The sequence below is a fragment of the Condylostylus longicornis genome, unplaced genomic scaffold, assembly GCF_029603195.1.
Source record: "Condylostylus longicornis isolate FDR11 unplaced genomic scaffold, ASM2960319v2 ptg000291l, whole genome shotgun sequence".
NCBI classification, from domain to species: domain Eukaryota; kingdom Metazoa; phylum Arthropoda; class Insecta; order Diptera; family Dolichopodidae; genus Condylostylus; species Condylostylus longicornis.
The window spans coordinates 308,888-326,022 of record NW_026578255.1 but is presented as its reverse complement, the minus strand read 5'-3'; the positions used below and the strand labels follow the sequence as shown (position 1 = coordinate 326,022).

At 26.1% G+C, this 17,135-nt stretch overlaps 1 protein-coding gene across 3 annotated transcripts in view; it reads left to right on the top strand.

Annotated features, from left to right (window-relative positions):
- The first annotated feature begins 1,846 nt into the window (after window positions 1-1,846).
- Window positions 1,847-17,135, top strand: part of LOC129616793 (integrin beta-PS) — a 30,822-nt gene continuing 15,533 nt past the window's right edge. Inside the window, exons 1-6 of one of the 3 annotated variants that reach the window (XM_055532366.1) lie at window positions 1,847-1,983; window positions 2,955-3,580; window positions 3,640-3,868; window positions 4,215-4,299; window positions 11,649-11,819; window positions 11,877-12,137. In XM_055532366.1, the coding sequence (XP_055388341.1) occupies window positions 3,109-3,580; window positions 3,640-3,868; window positions 4,215-4,299; window positions 11,649-11,819; window positions 11,877-12,137 (1,218 nt within the window). In that variant the 5' untranslated portion in view covers window positions 1,847-1,983; window positions 2,955-3,108. Of the gene's footprint in view, window positions 1,984-2,162; window positions 2,408-2,954; window positions 3,581-3,639; window positions 3,869-4,214; window positions 4,300-6,137; window positions 6,223-11,648; window positions 11,820-11,876; window positions 12,138-17,135 lie in introns of those variants that run through there. The other 2 variants (XM_055532365.1, XM_055532364.1) reach the window with 2 other exon arrangements.

The window sequence follows — 17,135 nt, the reverse complement described above, 5'->3', positions numbered from 1 at the left end:
TAGTTCCCCACCTGTATCATGTACTATCGATAACCTTATTAATGACTGATGTATTGGTTTGGTTCTTTATTAGTCATAAGCAATATCGTTCATTTTAATGATTCGTTCTGAACGAACTACTTTTTTTCACTAACCGATTATAAAATCTCGTTCAATCGTGCATTTCGTTCACTTCCCTTCTGTATATATAATTGCATGCCTTTTGGTTGTAATTATATGGCGTATTTATGGTAAATTTTAAAGAAAAGAATATGTAAGGGTTTTGTAAATTTGAACCACAAAATGATGTAAACCAATATATAAACCAAAAAGTTTAAAACGTAGAGAAAAATTTAAAACTTTTAATTAAATATTTGTTAAATTATAAGCAATTTCTTAAATTTGAAGAAATAAAAATTTTAAACTATTTGAGTTTAAATTTAATATTCCTCACAAGTAATCTATAGAACAAAAATATTTGTAACTATCTGTATTTTTAATACTCGAAGGAAACTGAAATCCTATCCTACTTTAATATTTGACTTCAATCCCTAATGGGTTATAATGTTAACTTATAATGATTAATTTTTTTTAGTTTTTTCTTTTATTTAAAATATTTAGGTATTTATATTTGATCAGTTCTCGTTCATTTTATTTGTATTGCCTGTAGCCATATGTTATTTAGCATATTGTTCAATTTTATTTGTTTTGGATTTCATTTATACTTCATGTCTCCTTTTATACAATACTTTTATTTGTACTGTATATTATATTGGTAAGGCAATTGATTCGGCCACATTTATTTGTGTAGAATAAATTTCATTTGCTTCAGGTCTCGTTCGATTTTATCAGTATTGGATTTAGTATATCGTTCAATTTTACTTATATTGTATTAATATTGGCAACTGATTCGGTCACTTTTGTGTGTATAGTATTTAATTTATTTTACTTCTCATTTGCTTTTATCGATATTCCATATAGGAGTATATCGTTAGTTTTTAGGAGTATTGGATTTAGTATATCGCTCAATATTACTTGTATTGTATTTATTATTGGCAACTGATTCGGTCACTTTTGTGTGTATAGAATTTTATTTATTTTACTTTTCATTTACTTTTATCAATATTGCATATAGAATAATATCGTCCGTTTTTATAGGTATTGGATTTGGCATATCATTCAATTTTACTTGTATTGTATTAATATTGGCAACTGATTCGGTCACTTTTGTGTGTATAGTATTTAATTTATTTTACTTCTCATTTGCTTTTATCGATATTCCATATAGGACTATATCGTTCGTTTTTAGGAGTATTGGATTTAGTATATCGCTCAATATTACTTGTATTGCATTTATATTGGCAACTGATTCGGTCATTTTTGTGTGTATAGAATTTCATTTATTTTACTTTTCATTTACTTTTATCAATATTGCATATAGAATAATATCGTCCGTTTTTATAGGTATTGGATTTGGTATATCGTTCAATTTTACTTGTATTGTATTTATATTGGCAACTGATTCGGTCTCTTTTGTGTGTATAGAATTTCATTTATTTTACTTCTTTTGTTTTTATCAATATTGCATATGGGAGTATGTCGTTTGTTTTTATAGGTATTGCATATGCGTTATTTAGTATCTTCTTCAAATTTACTTGTATTGTGTAATATTAATACAGAAAGAAATAAGGAATAATATAAAATGTATATCAATTACCATTGTATATACCGTCATATTTTTTAATAACTAAAAAGGAAAATTGGAATTCTTTGTGAAAGATGAACGATTCATTTTTGAAAAAGTGAACTAATCAGCTAAGTTCAGTGAAGTGATTCGTTCTTTAAGATTAGTTCGTTCGCGAACGACACATGGCAATTGTATTTATATTGGCAACTGATTCGGTTACTTTTGTGTGTGTATAGCCTCTCATTTATTTTCCTTCTCGTTTGCTTTTATCAACATTGCATATAGTATATCGTTCTTTTTTATGAGTATTGGATTTGGTATGTCGTTCAATTTTATTTGTATTGTGTAATATTAATATAGAAAAAAATAAGGAATAATATAAAATGTATATCAATTACCAATGTATATACAGTCATATTTTTTAATAACTAAAAAAGAAAATTGGAATTCTTAAAGAACGCTGAACGATTCATTTTTGAAAAAGTGAACTAATCAGCTAAGTTCAGTGAAGTGATTCGTTTTCCAAGTTAGTTCGTTCGCGAACGACACATGAGTATTCTGTACCAAACCACTAGGCGAAATGTCAGTTTTAAAACGACTAGAGAAACAAAATATATAAAGTGTGGGAGTTATTGACTAAAAAAAATTTTTTTAAAGGCAATCGTAATATTTCTTTTATAAGTGAACTTGCTCATATTTATTTCAATACCTATTGAAAATTTTCAGTTCTAAAAAAAAATTGTAAGTTTTAAAAAGAGTACACTTATAAGTTATGAATTTAGCCATGAAAAAAAATAACATCTGAATTTAAAATTTGCCATATAAAGTAATGTTAATTAATTTTAAAGTATAAATGCAACAATGAAAAGTGATGATTTGCAATTGCAAATTTGTATGTTGCATTTTCAAATTCTAAAAACTAATTGAAATAGGCGTTTTACACATGGGTTTAGACTGTTAGCCCACACAATGAAAATCCAGTTTTCTATTCAAAGAATTTCAATTTTTTTTTAATTTGCTTAAAATATACATACATATGTATACATATGTATATGTACGTATTGGCTTAAATTTTTCTAAATTATTTTGTCATTAAGGATGACTAATTTGAGTCTTTTCTAAAAAGTTAAGATATACGTATATACATATACATATAAAAATATTATTTCAAGGAAGGTTTGAATGAGTCATCGTATTAAAATATTTAACAATTTATTTCTTAATTTTTAAATTAAAGAGAAATTAAGTTTTCAAACTCGCGTAATGGAAATATATATCTTTTTTTAAGGTGTGAAGTTTTCTCAGATGATTTTAACATTCTTCATCTTTTGAGAGTTATGTGCATGAGCATAAGCAACAATAATCTTTATAGTAATTGGAATAAAGAGTTCAAGTCATTTGCATAGAAATTTAAATCGTTGCAAGTTCTAAAAAGCCATAGTATGAGCTCTCATATTACGTTATGTTTCGTAATTTTATTTTGTGCAGTAATACATAACACAAATGCACAGGGTTTTCTTGATAAATATACGCATAACCCTTGCATAAGCAAGTCAAGCTGTCGCGAGTGTATTCGAACGAAAAGCTGTGCTTGGTGTATGAAGGAGGATTTTGGCGATTCTCCTCGTTGCTTTGAACCTTCTGTGCCTTCATATAGACAGTGTCCTGAGGAATTTATTGTCAATCCCGACAATGAGGAAAAAATTTTATTTGGACGTAATTTAACACGCGCTAAAAAAATGATTACTGCCCAGAGTGATGAGGGCTATTTTTCTGGTGCTGGTTATCAAGAATCTTACAGTTATTCAAGTTCTTCTGGGTCATCCTCATATGGTCAAAATTCGTATTCGTACTCTCAAACAAGACGTATTGTGCAAATTAGTCCTCAGCGAGTTTCCTTAAAAATGAGAGTTAGTAAGTATCATAAGATTTAGTATTTGGGTAGAACCCAAGACCACATTTCAATTTTTTAGATGAGGCACATAAGTTACACTTTCAATATGCTCAAGCCGAGGATTATCCGGTCGATCTCTATTATTTAATGGATTTATCTAAATCAATGGAAGACGATAAGGAGAAGTTATCAATCTTAGGAGACCTATTGTCGCAAACTATGAGAAATATTACTTCAAATTTTAGACTTGGTTTCGGCAGTTTTGTAGACAAAGTTTTAATGCCATATGTTTCCACAATCCCGAAAAAGTAAGTTTTCAGGTTTAGTTTTAAATATATTCAAAAGAACGACATTCATATTTCGAAAACATATTTGGGACTGTTTTTACACTAAATGGTACCAAGAAAATGGTTATTGACAAGAAAATTTTTTTTCAAAAATATATTAATTTATTGCGATTAAGTTCTAAGAAAAGGAAAAAAAGCTAATATTTTCTACTATTTACCCGTAGTGGTAAGCACCGATTTTTTTTTATTCAAAATTTGCTAATTATTGTTTTTTTTTTATATTTTAAAAATTATGGATGTGTTAACCGACAAAAAAATTTTTTTAATATATGCTAAAATAAAAACAATAATTTTACATAAAAATAAGATTGGAGCATCCGTGTGATGGCTGTGAAGCTCCTTACGGTTACAAAAATCATATGGCTCTTAGCACTGATACACGTACATTTTCCGTAAGAAATTATTTGTACATTTTATTAGTTGCATAATTTTAATTTTTTTTCAAAATTTATGTATTTTATTCGCTATAGATTTGAGGTCGTACTAATTTTTGCTTTAAAATTATATTATTAAGTACTTATTATTATAGTATATTATATCATTTGTGTTTTAATTTTTTCTTATTTCATTATGTACTTGCATTTTTTTCTTTCATTTCTATCCGTCGCTGAATTATATGTAGTATTTGTGTTTAGATTTAAGCATTTTTAATGAATTTTCTTTTGTGTATAATATACATACATATTTTCTTTATAAAATATTTCAAAATATTTATGAAAAATGCAATATTATTTTTTTCCGATTTGCATTTTTATAAAGACAAAAAGTATAACTTACATAAACTGAATTAAAAAATAACTAGGAAATAAATGATTTTCGTTGATAAATAAGGTTGGTTCTATGCAATTATAATTTGCATGCAATATTGTAAATAAATGGGTCTATGCAATTTAATAAAACTGAGTTACTGAATAAAACAGTTGATTTTATCCAATTCATAAATGCGAGGGTTTCAAATTGTTTGCATAATTTCATGATAATGACTATCAACTTGAGGAGCAGATTTTATTGCTGAACCAGTTTGAATCGAAAACTGTAAAATGGAATACGCATTTTTATTTTAAAGTTATATTAATAGACGTACAACAAACTTTGTATAAAATGACGTGTTAGTCAATTTATTTTCCACATTCTATTGAAAATATATTCAACTGAAAATATGCCTTTAGTGTTATGTATAACTGGGTACAACTTGAGTCGATATTTTAAAACTTAAATATGTTGTTGACAAAAAATTATGAAGTCTGACTTAGAAAATTTCTGATCTTGCTGGGAATAGTAGTTCGCCATATTTTATTTTTTGATTTTTAGGATTTTCAAAAATCCTAAAAATTACCTACATTAAATTGGATGAGAATTTAATAAAATATATAGAGTAAAATTAAAACAGCTTTTTCATTCGATAGCGATCAATAAAGAGTGGCTATAATATTTAAATACACAAGGACGCTATAAATGCCATGTTATCAAAATATGCGTCACATAGTGTGAAAATTTACAAACTCTTAGGTATGAAAAAAGTAACAGTGATAAAATTCTTTCTTATCACAATATGGTTTTATAGTTTTTGTTATTAATTTGTAAATTTTATGAATTTTTCTTAGAAACATATTTGAAGTAATTAAATTTGTTTAAAAACTTTTAATTTCATATTTATATTTTATCATTGCTACGATTCAATTTAAATGTAGAAATCAAGAATTTAACGTGCACATTTTTTATAGAACTTATTGAGATATATTTTATATTTACAAATTCATTTCATTATATAGTAGAGGCTGTGCTGTTAACTATTTGCCAATTGAGTAAACGATTACTCCATACACAAGCCAACTTTTTAATTTTCACATTGCTTAATCTGCGTCTTTTTCGCACGTAAAACTTATGCAATTATACAATAAATTGCAATTATTCGCAGTAAGTTTTCCAAGATCTACGTTTCAAGCTTTTTTTTTTTGAATTAGAATCGTTATAACATTAAACATTCTGCCGTTGAAAATTTAAGTATTACAGTATTTCTATTAGTTCCTATTAGTCCTACAGTTTTCATCACATGAAAAATCGCATGTAGAAATGTCAAATATTGTGGAATAAAAAGCACTTTGTCTTTTATGAAAAAAATTTATTTACATATATGATTGTATAATGATGATCAATACAGTAACCATAAATGCATTTATAAGTTTTATGTAAAAAATAAACAAAAATATCATATCATTAATCATTTAAGCTTACAAGAACCTTGTACAGGCTGCGCTGCTCCATATGGTTATCGTCATATAATGGCTTTAAACACGGATACTGATTCATTTTCTGTAAGTTTAGTTTCTGCAAAAAAAAATTACCCTTTCATAAAATCTTATTTATTTTTTCAACCTACATATATAGATGTAAGTACATTATAAAAATTTTGTTTTCTTTTTTCCAAACTATAACGATCTAAAACTATAGAAAACAATTATTTGGAAACTAAAGGATTGAAAGTGTAACTTAGTGTAACTAAAAATAAATTATAGTTAAATGCATGGTAGCAATAAAATTAAAATAGTGTCTTAATCAAACCATTATTTGTGAAGAAAGAAAATACTTTTCACAACTCTTATTGTATTTTATAAAGAACTTGTATTCTTAAAATTCATCACCAACAACTCACAACAATCCTTCTGTGTCTTTTCCTATCTTTCTAAATTTTCATATTTAATACCTTGAATAATTTTTTGAAGTTAGGCTGGTGTCTTTATTAAAATTCAAACTTGAAATTTTAATTTCCTTCTGAATCATAAAATTTCAAAACATATAGTTTTTCTTAAAGTATTCAAAATTCCTCAAAAAAGAAACAAAAAAAATGGAGATTCACTTATCCGCATTTACTACATTTCATTAGTTTGAAATATCGTTTTTATCTATAGAATTGACTTTATTTTTACTTAAATTCGAAAAATTACCTTTTTATCTCTCTCTTTCATAGCGCGTTTTAGTATAACCCGCCTGTATTTGCAAGTGGTAAGTGTACCAAATCTTTGATAATTAAATTCATTTTTTTGCTTAAACATTCACAATTATGCTTCTCTTGTAAAGATTTTTCTCTATTATCGTTGAATTCTTTTAAATTCAAAAGACCTACTACAAATGCGTAATGAATTTGCATGATTTTCTTTTGAATTCAAGAAACCGGGTAAATATGCGGTCCGAAAATATATTAGTACTTTGAGACAAATTCGTATCGGTAAAAAAAGTCACTGCAAAAATCTATTTTTGATTTTTTTTTTCTATAAAACATTGGTTAGAACAACTCAAATGATTTTTATTTAAATAATAAAATCCTTATTTTGTATTATTTTATATAGGCTCTTTACTGGTACTTTGACGCATTGGTACTAATTTTTCAGTAAAATTTTTCTACAATCTGGCGGTTTTTTCTCAGATCAGAGCCTCTGGAAGAAGCATTAGCGTATATATATAGAAAAAAAAATAGCTGGATTTTTTAAAGAGACTAATAAAAAGTTAGCAAAAATTAAATGAAAAATCGAAAGTTCTAAAAAAGAATTTCATCGCGTATCAAACAACATAATACATACGAGTATTATGCAAATATCAGTTTAAAAATTTGTGCGGGGATCATTTTTATTGAAAAAGATGAAATATTTTAATAGCTAGAACTAAAGAAAAAAAGAATTTAATTCACTTCAAAATATTTATTTGTATAAACATTTAAAAATCACCCCTTTTCAGTACGGTAAAGTGGCTTAAGTCACTTTCAAAATAAATAGTTTAGAAAAATGACTGACTCATGTTTCGTTCGACGTATTTTACTGAAGTGACGTTTTGAAAAGGCCGTGACTTACTAAAATTGTTGAATAAATTACATATATAATAATAATTCATACCATCAACATATTTAATATAAAGGTTTGATTTAAGTATTATTTTGTTTAATATTCATTAAATACAAAAATAATTAGTTCATTTAGAAACATATTATGTAAGTATAAGTAATTTATATGAAAATATATCAGACCAATTTAATTTTCGTCATCAATAGGAGTGGTTAAGTCCTCGGAAATCGTTTTTGTTTCAAATTTTTATGTATGTTTTTCCTAATTCGCTGTCCGATAACATCATATAAAAGTAATTTTAATAGAATAATGTTAATTATGTGTACTATATTAGATGTCACTATAATATAATTTACAAAACTGCATTATTCTTTCGCACTTATGAAAATAAGTCCAATGATCACAACTTCTTTAAAGATACTGAAAATAGTTCAAAACAATACTTCACACACACATAACATGTCACACACTATTCTTTCACACTAAACCCCATAATTAATTTCCCGAGTACAGCAACTTACGCCACTTTCAAAATAAACATGTTTGTTATACCGTTAATCCAAAACTAATATCAAAACTTCTCTGGAACAAATCTCAATAGTTCTCAACATATTGAATGAAAAGATACTGTTCAATTGTATTTAGTGTTGCCATTAACTCGATTTTTTTGAAAAAGTAACTTATGCCATTTTCAAAATAAACGGCTTGTATTCAGCGCAAAAATGTAACGACAACCCACATAAATATTCACTTTTTCTATTAAATGCTTCTTGTGGGTACTCTTTATTATTCTCATATTTTTCAGGTTTAATATGCAACGTAATTTTCTTGAATTCTTTATCTGGCGAAGTATCATTCAGTATTACTTATGGCGAATGAATTTATTGGTCCATTTTTTTTTTACACTACAATGTAGACAATATTTTAAAGTAAACTGTCACAATAGAATTTTTTATACCTTTCTGAAATTGGGTTTTTTGTAGAATTCGTTACATATAACGTCAAACTGTTAGATTCACTAAACTTCTTGACGTATTCCCCATGCCTATAATTAAAGGGAAATAATGAAAAATAAAAGCTTGCTAGGAATATAACTGTAATAGGCATATTTTCTATTCCATAAAAATTGTTTTTATGCAAGGAAATTGAAAAATGTGAAGTTTTTCAAGTACAAAGTATAGAAAAAAAAAAAAAATTTATTTCGAACATTTTGGTATATTTTTGTAGTATGATTAAAATAAAATTTTCATCCTTGTGATCATTTTAAGAAACAAGGAGAAAATTATTTTTGAATAAAATTATATTTTGATTTAGGTCGTCATAGTTCGGAAAACTAGGTCTTTGTTTTTTTTTTTTTTAATAATGTTAAAATAATGTTAAGCCTTTGGTTTGTGAATTTAATAAAGAATTTAATATACATACTCACCTAGAGTGCAGATTTAGATTGCCTTTTTCTATTACACATATGTTTTTAATATACTTATCCATCTAAAATTTTTTTATATTATGAAGGTGGTGTTAAAATTTTTAAAGTATACTAAATATATCTGTGTCGTTTTAATGCTAAAAGTAGTTTTCTTGAAAATAGACTATGCAGAATTTTAAAAGAATAAATTTTTAAAAGCCTTTACTTACAGTAAAAATTTTAATAAAGTTTGATTTTTTTTTTTCAAAAATAATTATATGAGCCATTTACGCATCGATAAATTTTTAATAATACGATTTTTTTTTTTTTTGTTAAATAAATCGCTTATGAAAGCGTTTTTATCTTTCTTAAGTCTTATTATTCTGCATTCTAAATTTAAAACATTTTGAGTGTAATTCTCGTGAATTTTTAAGAAAGTTATCGTATCAAAACAAAATAGTGCAAAACCAACAGTTAGATAAAATTGGTTAATACACGTTTTTTAATTTACAATAGTTTTTTTTTTAATTTTTATCTTATAATTTATAAGATAATGCTATAAATCATTTCAATAATTGCTTGTTATTTTTTTATTCGAGAACCAAAGAATCGTCTCGGAATTCATACAAAATGTATGAAGAGTTGTTCATTGGGAGAAAACTGTAATAACCAAAGAAATGTTAATTGAATGAAAATACAGTGTTCTTCCTTAAGTATTTTTATAAATAGATCTTTTAAGTATGTTGATAATCAACTAAGTAAGATTTGACATTTTCCATTTACTTCTTAAAAGACGTGAAATAAATTTTCATGTATAAGTATATTTCAAAGATGTTGATTTTTTCAGACAAAAAGCTTTTTAATAGTGAAATATAATAAAGAGAATGCTCAGATAAATCTAATTACATAATTTTGTCACTGTAAATGTTCTTATTTAGAACAAGGCTATTGTAATTCTTAATTATATTCTCTTGAAAACTGTAAGTGTTACATTGACGTAAATAACTTTTGAATAACTACATTTAACATAATTTAAGAATTATTAACTTGGGTCTTCCGGAAATGAACGGTTAATGTTTTATATAGTGAAAAAACAATGTAAAACATCAACGCAATAAAACAAATAATAGCTTTTATTAAATAGTGTGTAATTATAGATATAACTTTAAAATTAAATTATAAACTTAATAATAGTTAAGCGTTCCACAAAAATCCTGAATAAAGAAATTATTTCTGTCTAAAAATATAAAAAATATAATATAAAAAAAATCAGATATATTTGAAAGAATAATTCAGCTTATTTTTTGTGCACTAAACGAATATTTTTCCAGAATTCGAAACTTGGGAAATACATACTCCCAAGTTTTTAAAAATAACAGTATTTTTGTATTTTGTGCTAGTAAATTTAATTGTATGAATAATAGTAAATGAATTTAAAATTGAATTATTTTGGGTTTATAGCGCAAAAAATTAGGAAATCATTGCAATTCCATATTAAAATGTATTACAAGTTGTAAGAGCTTGAACATATTTCGTTGTAAGTTTTTCAAATAAATCTGAACTTTTTATGAACAAAACATAGTTTTTTTTTATTATATTTTATTCATAACGGTATATATATGTTCCAACAAATATTCTGCTAAACGAGTGTGTAATAAAGTTTTCGTTAAAATTGGCTAAAGTTTGATTGTGCTTCAAAAACAAAATACTTATTCTGTTTTCATTTCTTTAATAATGATTGGTTTTCTAATACTAACCTATGTATATTGTTCTTTAATAAATTTGTTAATGTAATTTAAAAATCTAAATTCTAAAATTTATTTTTAAAACTTGTACATATTTTTGATTGCAAACAAAGTGTTAAGAAGATATCTACAGTGTTAATCATAATAAAAGAAGAAAAATGCTGTTTTAATAAAAAAATTAAATTACATATTGTATTTAAAAAAAATTAAAATTCGTACTTTTTGTCACCAACCTTTTGTCAAATAAGAGTTTGTTTAATATTTATTTCTTAGAAAGAGAAAAATATTTATGTCCACAATAACGTCATAGATATTCACCTTTTTGCTAATAAAATAAGAAGACACTGTGCGAGTGTTATCACTTTCTTCAAAAGTACATAAAATTCGCATTATTTTGATTAATAGCCTAATCAGCATTTCAAGAAGTTCCTTAACATTTAACAAAATTTGAAAAGTTAATTGAATATATGAGACTATCTAATTAAAAATATAGGAAATTTGGTTTCCAAAATTGAGATACAAAATTATTCTTTAGTAACGATAAACTAGCGATCAATGCAAAAAAAGAAGTTGATATAAAATTTCAACTACTATATCAATTATATTATCTATTATATTATAAAAAATGGATTTTGATTAGTATTGTAGATATATTTTCGGCAAAATACAAAAATATGTAAAAGTATATTAAAAACATCTCTTCTGTTACATCAGTTATGTTAAAATAATGTTTGAATTCGGATACAAATATGCAGGAAGAAGTTCGCAAAGCTGCAGTTTCTGGAAACTTGGATGCTCCCGAAGGCGGTTTCGATGCTATTATGCAAGCTGTTGTATGTCGTCAACAAATTGGTTGGCGCCACGAGGCTCGCCGTCTGCTAGTTTTTTCAACTGACGCTGGTTTTCACTACGCTGGTGATGGGAAGGTAAACTTACTTTGGTAATTGATTTCTTTAAAAATAATAAACTATTTCAATACAAAGCTTGGAGGTGTCATTGAACCGAACGATGGTTTATGTCATTTAGAACGCAACGCATACACACATTCAACCATACTGGATTACCCGAGCATTTCACAAATCAATGAAAAAGTAAAAGAGAACGCTATAAATATCATATTTGCGGTAACGTCCACTCAAAGAGATGTCTATGAGAAACTTTCGCAACAAATAGAAGGCTCTTCATGCGCAACTTTGTCCAATGATTCATCAAATGTTGTTGAATTAGTAAAAGAAGAATATAGCGTAAGTTATATATCGTAAAATTTTCTTTACAAGTTGATATTATGATCTAATCAATTTCAAAACTATCTATGCTATATTTTGCAAGATTTTTTCTTTTCCGGATATTTTATGCGTATAACTAATGTCTTTATATCTAACAAGTCCCAATACTCAATTTTTTTTACGAAATATTACGAATTTTTGACTTCGTTCCTGTTTTTTTCTTTCAATGCCACTGATCGTGCCATATTTCTTATTATTTTTTTTTTTTTTACGTAAAAAAGAGTTTAATATTTTGAAGTATCTCAGGATATTATACACAATTTTTAAAAACTTCCCATTTAAATTCTATTGCACGAAAAAGAAAGAAAAGTAGGAGGAAAGAAAAAATTTAAAAAAATTTCAAGTTCATATTTCAGTATGGTTTCAAATGTTAATGAGGGAGGATGTATGATTTTTTATGCACATTCTGTATTTCCCAATAAGATAAGTTGAGTAGTGTCGGCTAACAAAAATGTTAATAAAAGTAATATAGGTTGACACATTTCAACAATTTGAATTATCTCATTTCGGTTATTTATACGTTACTTATAAAATTGTTTCAAATAATTTCAGTTAGTTTTTAAGTTATTAAAAATAAATATGTGTGCATGTACCTACTTCCAATAAATTTCTTCTTAAATAATTATTTTAAAACTATTTCAAACACGTTATATTGAGAGCTTCAAAAATTTTGTTGTGCTCTTTTTTCATATTTTATTAGCAGGTAAACAAGAGCAATCCATTTATAAAATGTCCCTGCATGTGTATGTATGACCTATCTTAATTCTAAACGAAAGAATTTTAAAATACCTGTTATTTTACAGTCAGAATTTTTGAGTCATTTGGTAAAATACCATTTATTTCAAAAATAGAAAAATATTCAAATCCGGTCATAAAAATATATGATTGTTTTTTCCAAACATTTTAAATATTTTTTTCTTAGGTAATTGATATAAATGATAGTAAGTTTTAAATATTTTTTCAAATAAAAATAGAGGTAAAATTTTGAATTTTTTATAAAATTTGTATTTAAAAAATAATATTTGATTGCATTTTAGATATTATTTTCTAATTTCTCTTCAAATTTTTTCTTTACTATGTATTTATATCAATATGTAAGAATTATCTTTCATTAATTATATTTTCAACTTGACACCACAGTTACTCCCCATATCTTGAGTTAACTTACCCTATGAGAAAAAAAATCTGTTCACTTAAAAATAATTAAATGCTTTCAGTAACATATAAAACGTTGAAGGCGAAGGTTGTGCTTGTTCTTTTATCAATGAAAATATTAATATATTTTTCAAATATATTTTCTAAATTTTACCTGCTTTATAATAAGTGTGAATTTATTTTAATATTTCTTCTCAAAAAATAGCCACTTCGATTTAAAAAAAACCCATATAAAATAAGGTCGTGCTTTCAAGTTTCTCTCTGAGCATTGGGACTTCTTAGATATAAAGGCATTAGTATAACAAACAGAAATACAAACACAAAAAAGAAAATGAAAAACATAAAAGAATAAAAAAAGAATTATAGCAGGGGTGGTCAGACTTGGTCATGGTAAGAGCCAAAACTCAAAATTTTGAATTTTTTGCGAGCCGCAATGATATAAATTATAAATTATGTAATATCTGGTTAAAAATGTCTTAGTCCTACAAATGAAAAAGAGTTAGAATTAAAGAAAAAAATATGATATTTTTATACTTTACTGGTTGACACATGTGGCTTGGTGTGTATTACAAATTTATGAAAATCTGGCTTATAATTTGTGAATGCCGTACGTATAAGCTCAGTCAAATGTTCATTAGTTAGCTGCAACCGGTGCTTGGACTTAATAAATTTGATTGTAGAATATAATGATTCGCAGCAATATGTTATGCCGAACATTGAAATTAACTTACTCAGTAAATATTGTGGAAATATGAAGTCTTCACCAATAATATCAATTTCAAATGGATTTACAAGAAAATTTATACAAATTTTAAATTTTTTTAAATCTTGAAATCGTAAATTGAAATTCACCAACAACTCCTGCAATCTATCCACATATTCTTTAAGCTTTTCATTTTCTATTTCCGACTTTTTCTTTCAATCTCGGAAAATGATTGAAATTCATTGACATTATATCATTTTTAAAAAGTAGCATTTTTTTTGAAAACTAAAGATTGTTTGCGTGAGATCAGAAATAGTTTTCTGCTGACCCTGCATATCTAAATTGAGTGATTAAGAATTTAAGCTTTGACAATATATACAAATTATTTTTCCATATGTTAAGTAAGCGTTGACAAAATTAAAAAGTGTGGGAAAAGATATACTCTACTGCGTTTTTACTTTTAGTCAAATTTCTATAAAAAAACCTTTTTTGGGAATATTTTTTTTCGACTTGAGCTGCATTAAAAATATTTGTTAATTTTTTCTTCGAGAGCCGCATGAAATTGGTTGAAGAGCTACATGCGGCTCGCGAGCCGCAGTTTGGCCATGTTTGAATTATAGCTTTTTTGTGTGTACTCAATAATTGGTAAATAAATTAAACAAAAAAAAAAGAATAAAAAGTAAACTTTCCCGTTCCGTTAAAAAAATTTTTTTAAGGCAATACAATAATGCGAATGCATTCTCTTCGAAAGTTAAAATTAAAAATATTTAAGTATGGTCCATACTGTTCAGAAATTCAAATCGAAGCTAATCTATAACTTAATTCTGTTCAAAATTTTTTTCAATTTCTTGGTTAGTAATGCTACTAAGAAATCTATCAGTAAATGAAGGATTGTGCAATGGAACTAGAATGATTGTAAATTAGATTTTCGTCAAAACATTATTACGTCAACTAGAAATTATTAATCGTGCATTTTTTGGACGCGCTAATTTTATCCCTGCAATATCTGTGGATATATCAAACGACCCGGTTATTCCTATTAATTTTGTTCGGTATCGTCGTATAATATATAAGTGCGAAGGAAAGACTTTTGATAATGTCGGCTTATATCTTCCCAGCTATGCTTTTCATATGCGCAATTATATACACCATGTTCAAAGACAATAATATTTCAATTCTTTAAAATTCATGTAAAAGATACAGTTCGTCAAGAGAAAACTGATGATGGAAAAATTTTTATAGATAATGTTGTTTGCATGGAAATTTTTCGTTCTTAATTTTTAACTAATGATAATAAAGTAGCTGTTAAATATTCCTATGTTAATAGTTCTTAAATTAAAATTTAACCATATCTATGTAATTAACAGTGGCACATATTTCATTTTAAAATTTGTTAAAATCGAAGTCTTTTTTAATTAAAGTAAAAAAAATATATTTCCATTAGAATTCGAACGAATTTGGTATATAGATATGCCATAATATATATAACTAATCATTTTCTGATCATATTTTAAAATTGATTGAAAGTAGATTCTGCATTAATTTGATTTTTTTATTGCCATTTTTGAAAAGGACGTTCAAAGGATTCGTACACAACCCTTTCGAAACACGCCAAGAACTTTGTCAACTCTTTTTGCTCAATTTATCACCCCTAGTTGAAAGATTCCAATTTTTTCAATTTTCAAATCCTATTTTTTCTCATATAATTTTTTAAGAAACTTTTTATTTATTCACATACATCTAACATTGTATTTAATAATTTAACAAACCAAAAATATTGCATTTATTCAATTGTATAACTTAATTAATAATTTTAACTTAAACAGGTACTTTCAAATTGTAATATACAAAATACTATATCAGCTTAAGGGCTTCAAAATATATAATAGAACTTTTTATTTTTGAAAGAGTGTCAAAATCATGCATTTTGTAAACATAAAAAAAAGATATATTTTTTTTTATTTCATTACATTTCTCAAAAGGAGCCTAGTTATATGTTTGCTCATACAGAGGGTATATGTATTATATTAACACACGAGTATAATTGTTCAAAATTTCTTTACTCTTTTTTTTTGCTCTTAACCTTGGTTTTTTGAAAATCTACGCCCCAAAAAAACATATAATTCAAATGTAGAAAAGAAAAAAAAGTATTTGTTACATAAAAATAAAAACAATAAAAGCAAAAAAATCAAGATAATATATATGTAACACACAATGGGACGGTGAAAATAATGAATATGAGTTAAACAATTAGGTTTAAAAGAAGTAACAAGTTAAGTAGATAATGCAAAAAACAAATCATACGATATAAATAAATAAGAAAGTAAATATAAATAAATACAAATAAATAAGAAAGCGTTTATATTTACAAGGTAAGATATTTCTAAATTATTGTCAAAAGAATCTATCATAAAAGAATCTTTTTTAGCACTTTTCCAAAAATTTTTTGAAAAAAAGTGCTTATTAGTTTCACTCTGTCCGTCCGTCCGTCCGTCCGTCCGTCCGTCTGTCCGTGTGTCTGTTTACAAAACTTCTACACCCTTGAAGATAGAAAGCTGAAATTTTATATGTACATAGATCTTTACTAGAAACTTATTTGTGTAGAACAAAATTTTTACCTATCTCCTCCCCTCTAGAAGTTATACCCCCCCAAAACCCTAAAAATGGCCTTTTTTAACTATTTGTTGCAATGAAACCATAAGCATTTTTGAAATTTTGCAAACACAGAAAAGCAGCGGCTTGCTTCCCCTAGCGCGGCATACTATATTTGAACTTTAGAAAAACAAAATGGCCGTTCAAATTTACCGTTATCTAAAGTCCTTTTTTTGCAAATTTTTGATGTCGTTTTTTTTCCAAACTACAAGAAGCTTGAAATTTTAGGAGCTTCTAGACATTATCAAATAGTTCATTTCGCTAGAAGAAAATTTTTTTCCATCTCCACCCCCTCTCAAGTTATCGCCTCTTGAAATTTGTAAAATTTGAATTTTTGACACCTTATATTTCCGAAACCGCAAGCTTTTTCAAATTTCTTACCTTAAAATGGAGCATTATGTTAACCCCACTTTATACTAATTTTTGCTTTATTTCAAAGACTGCAT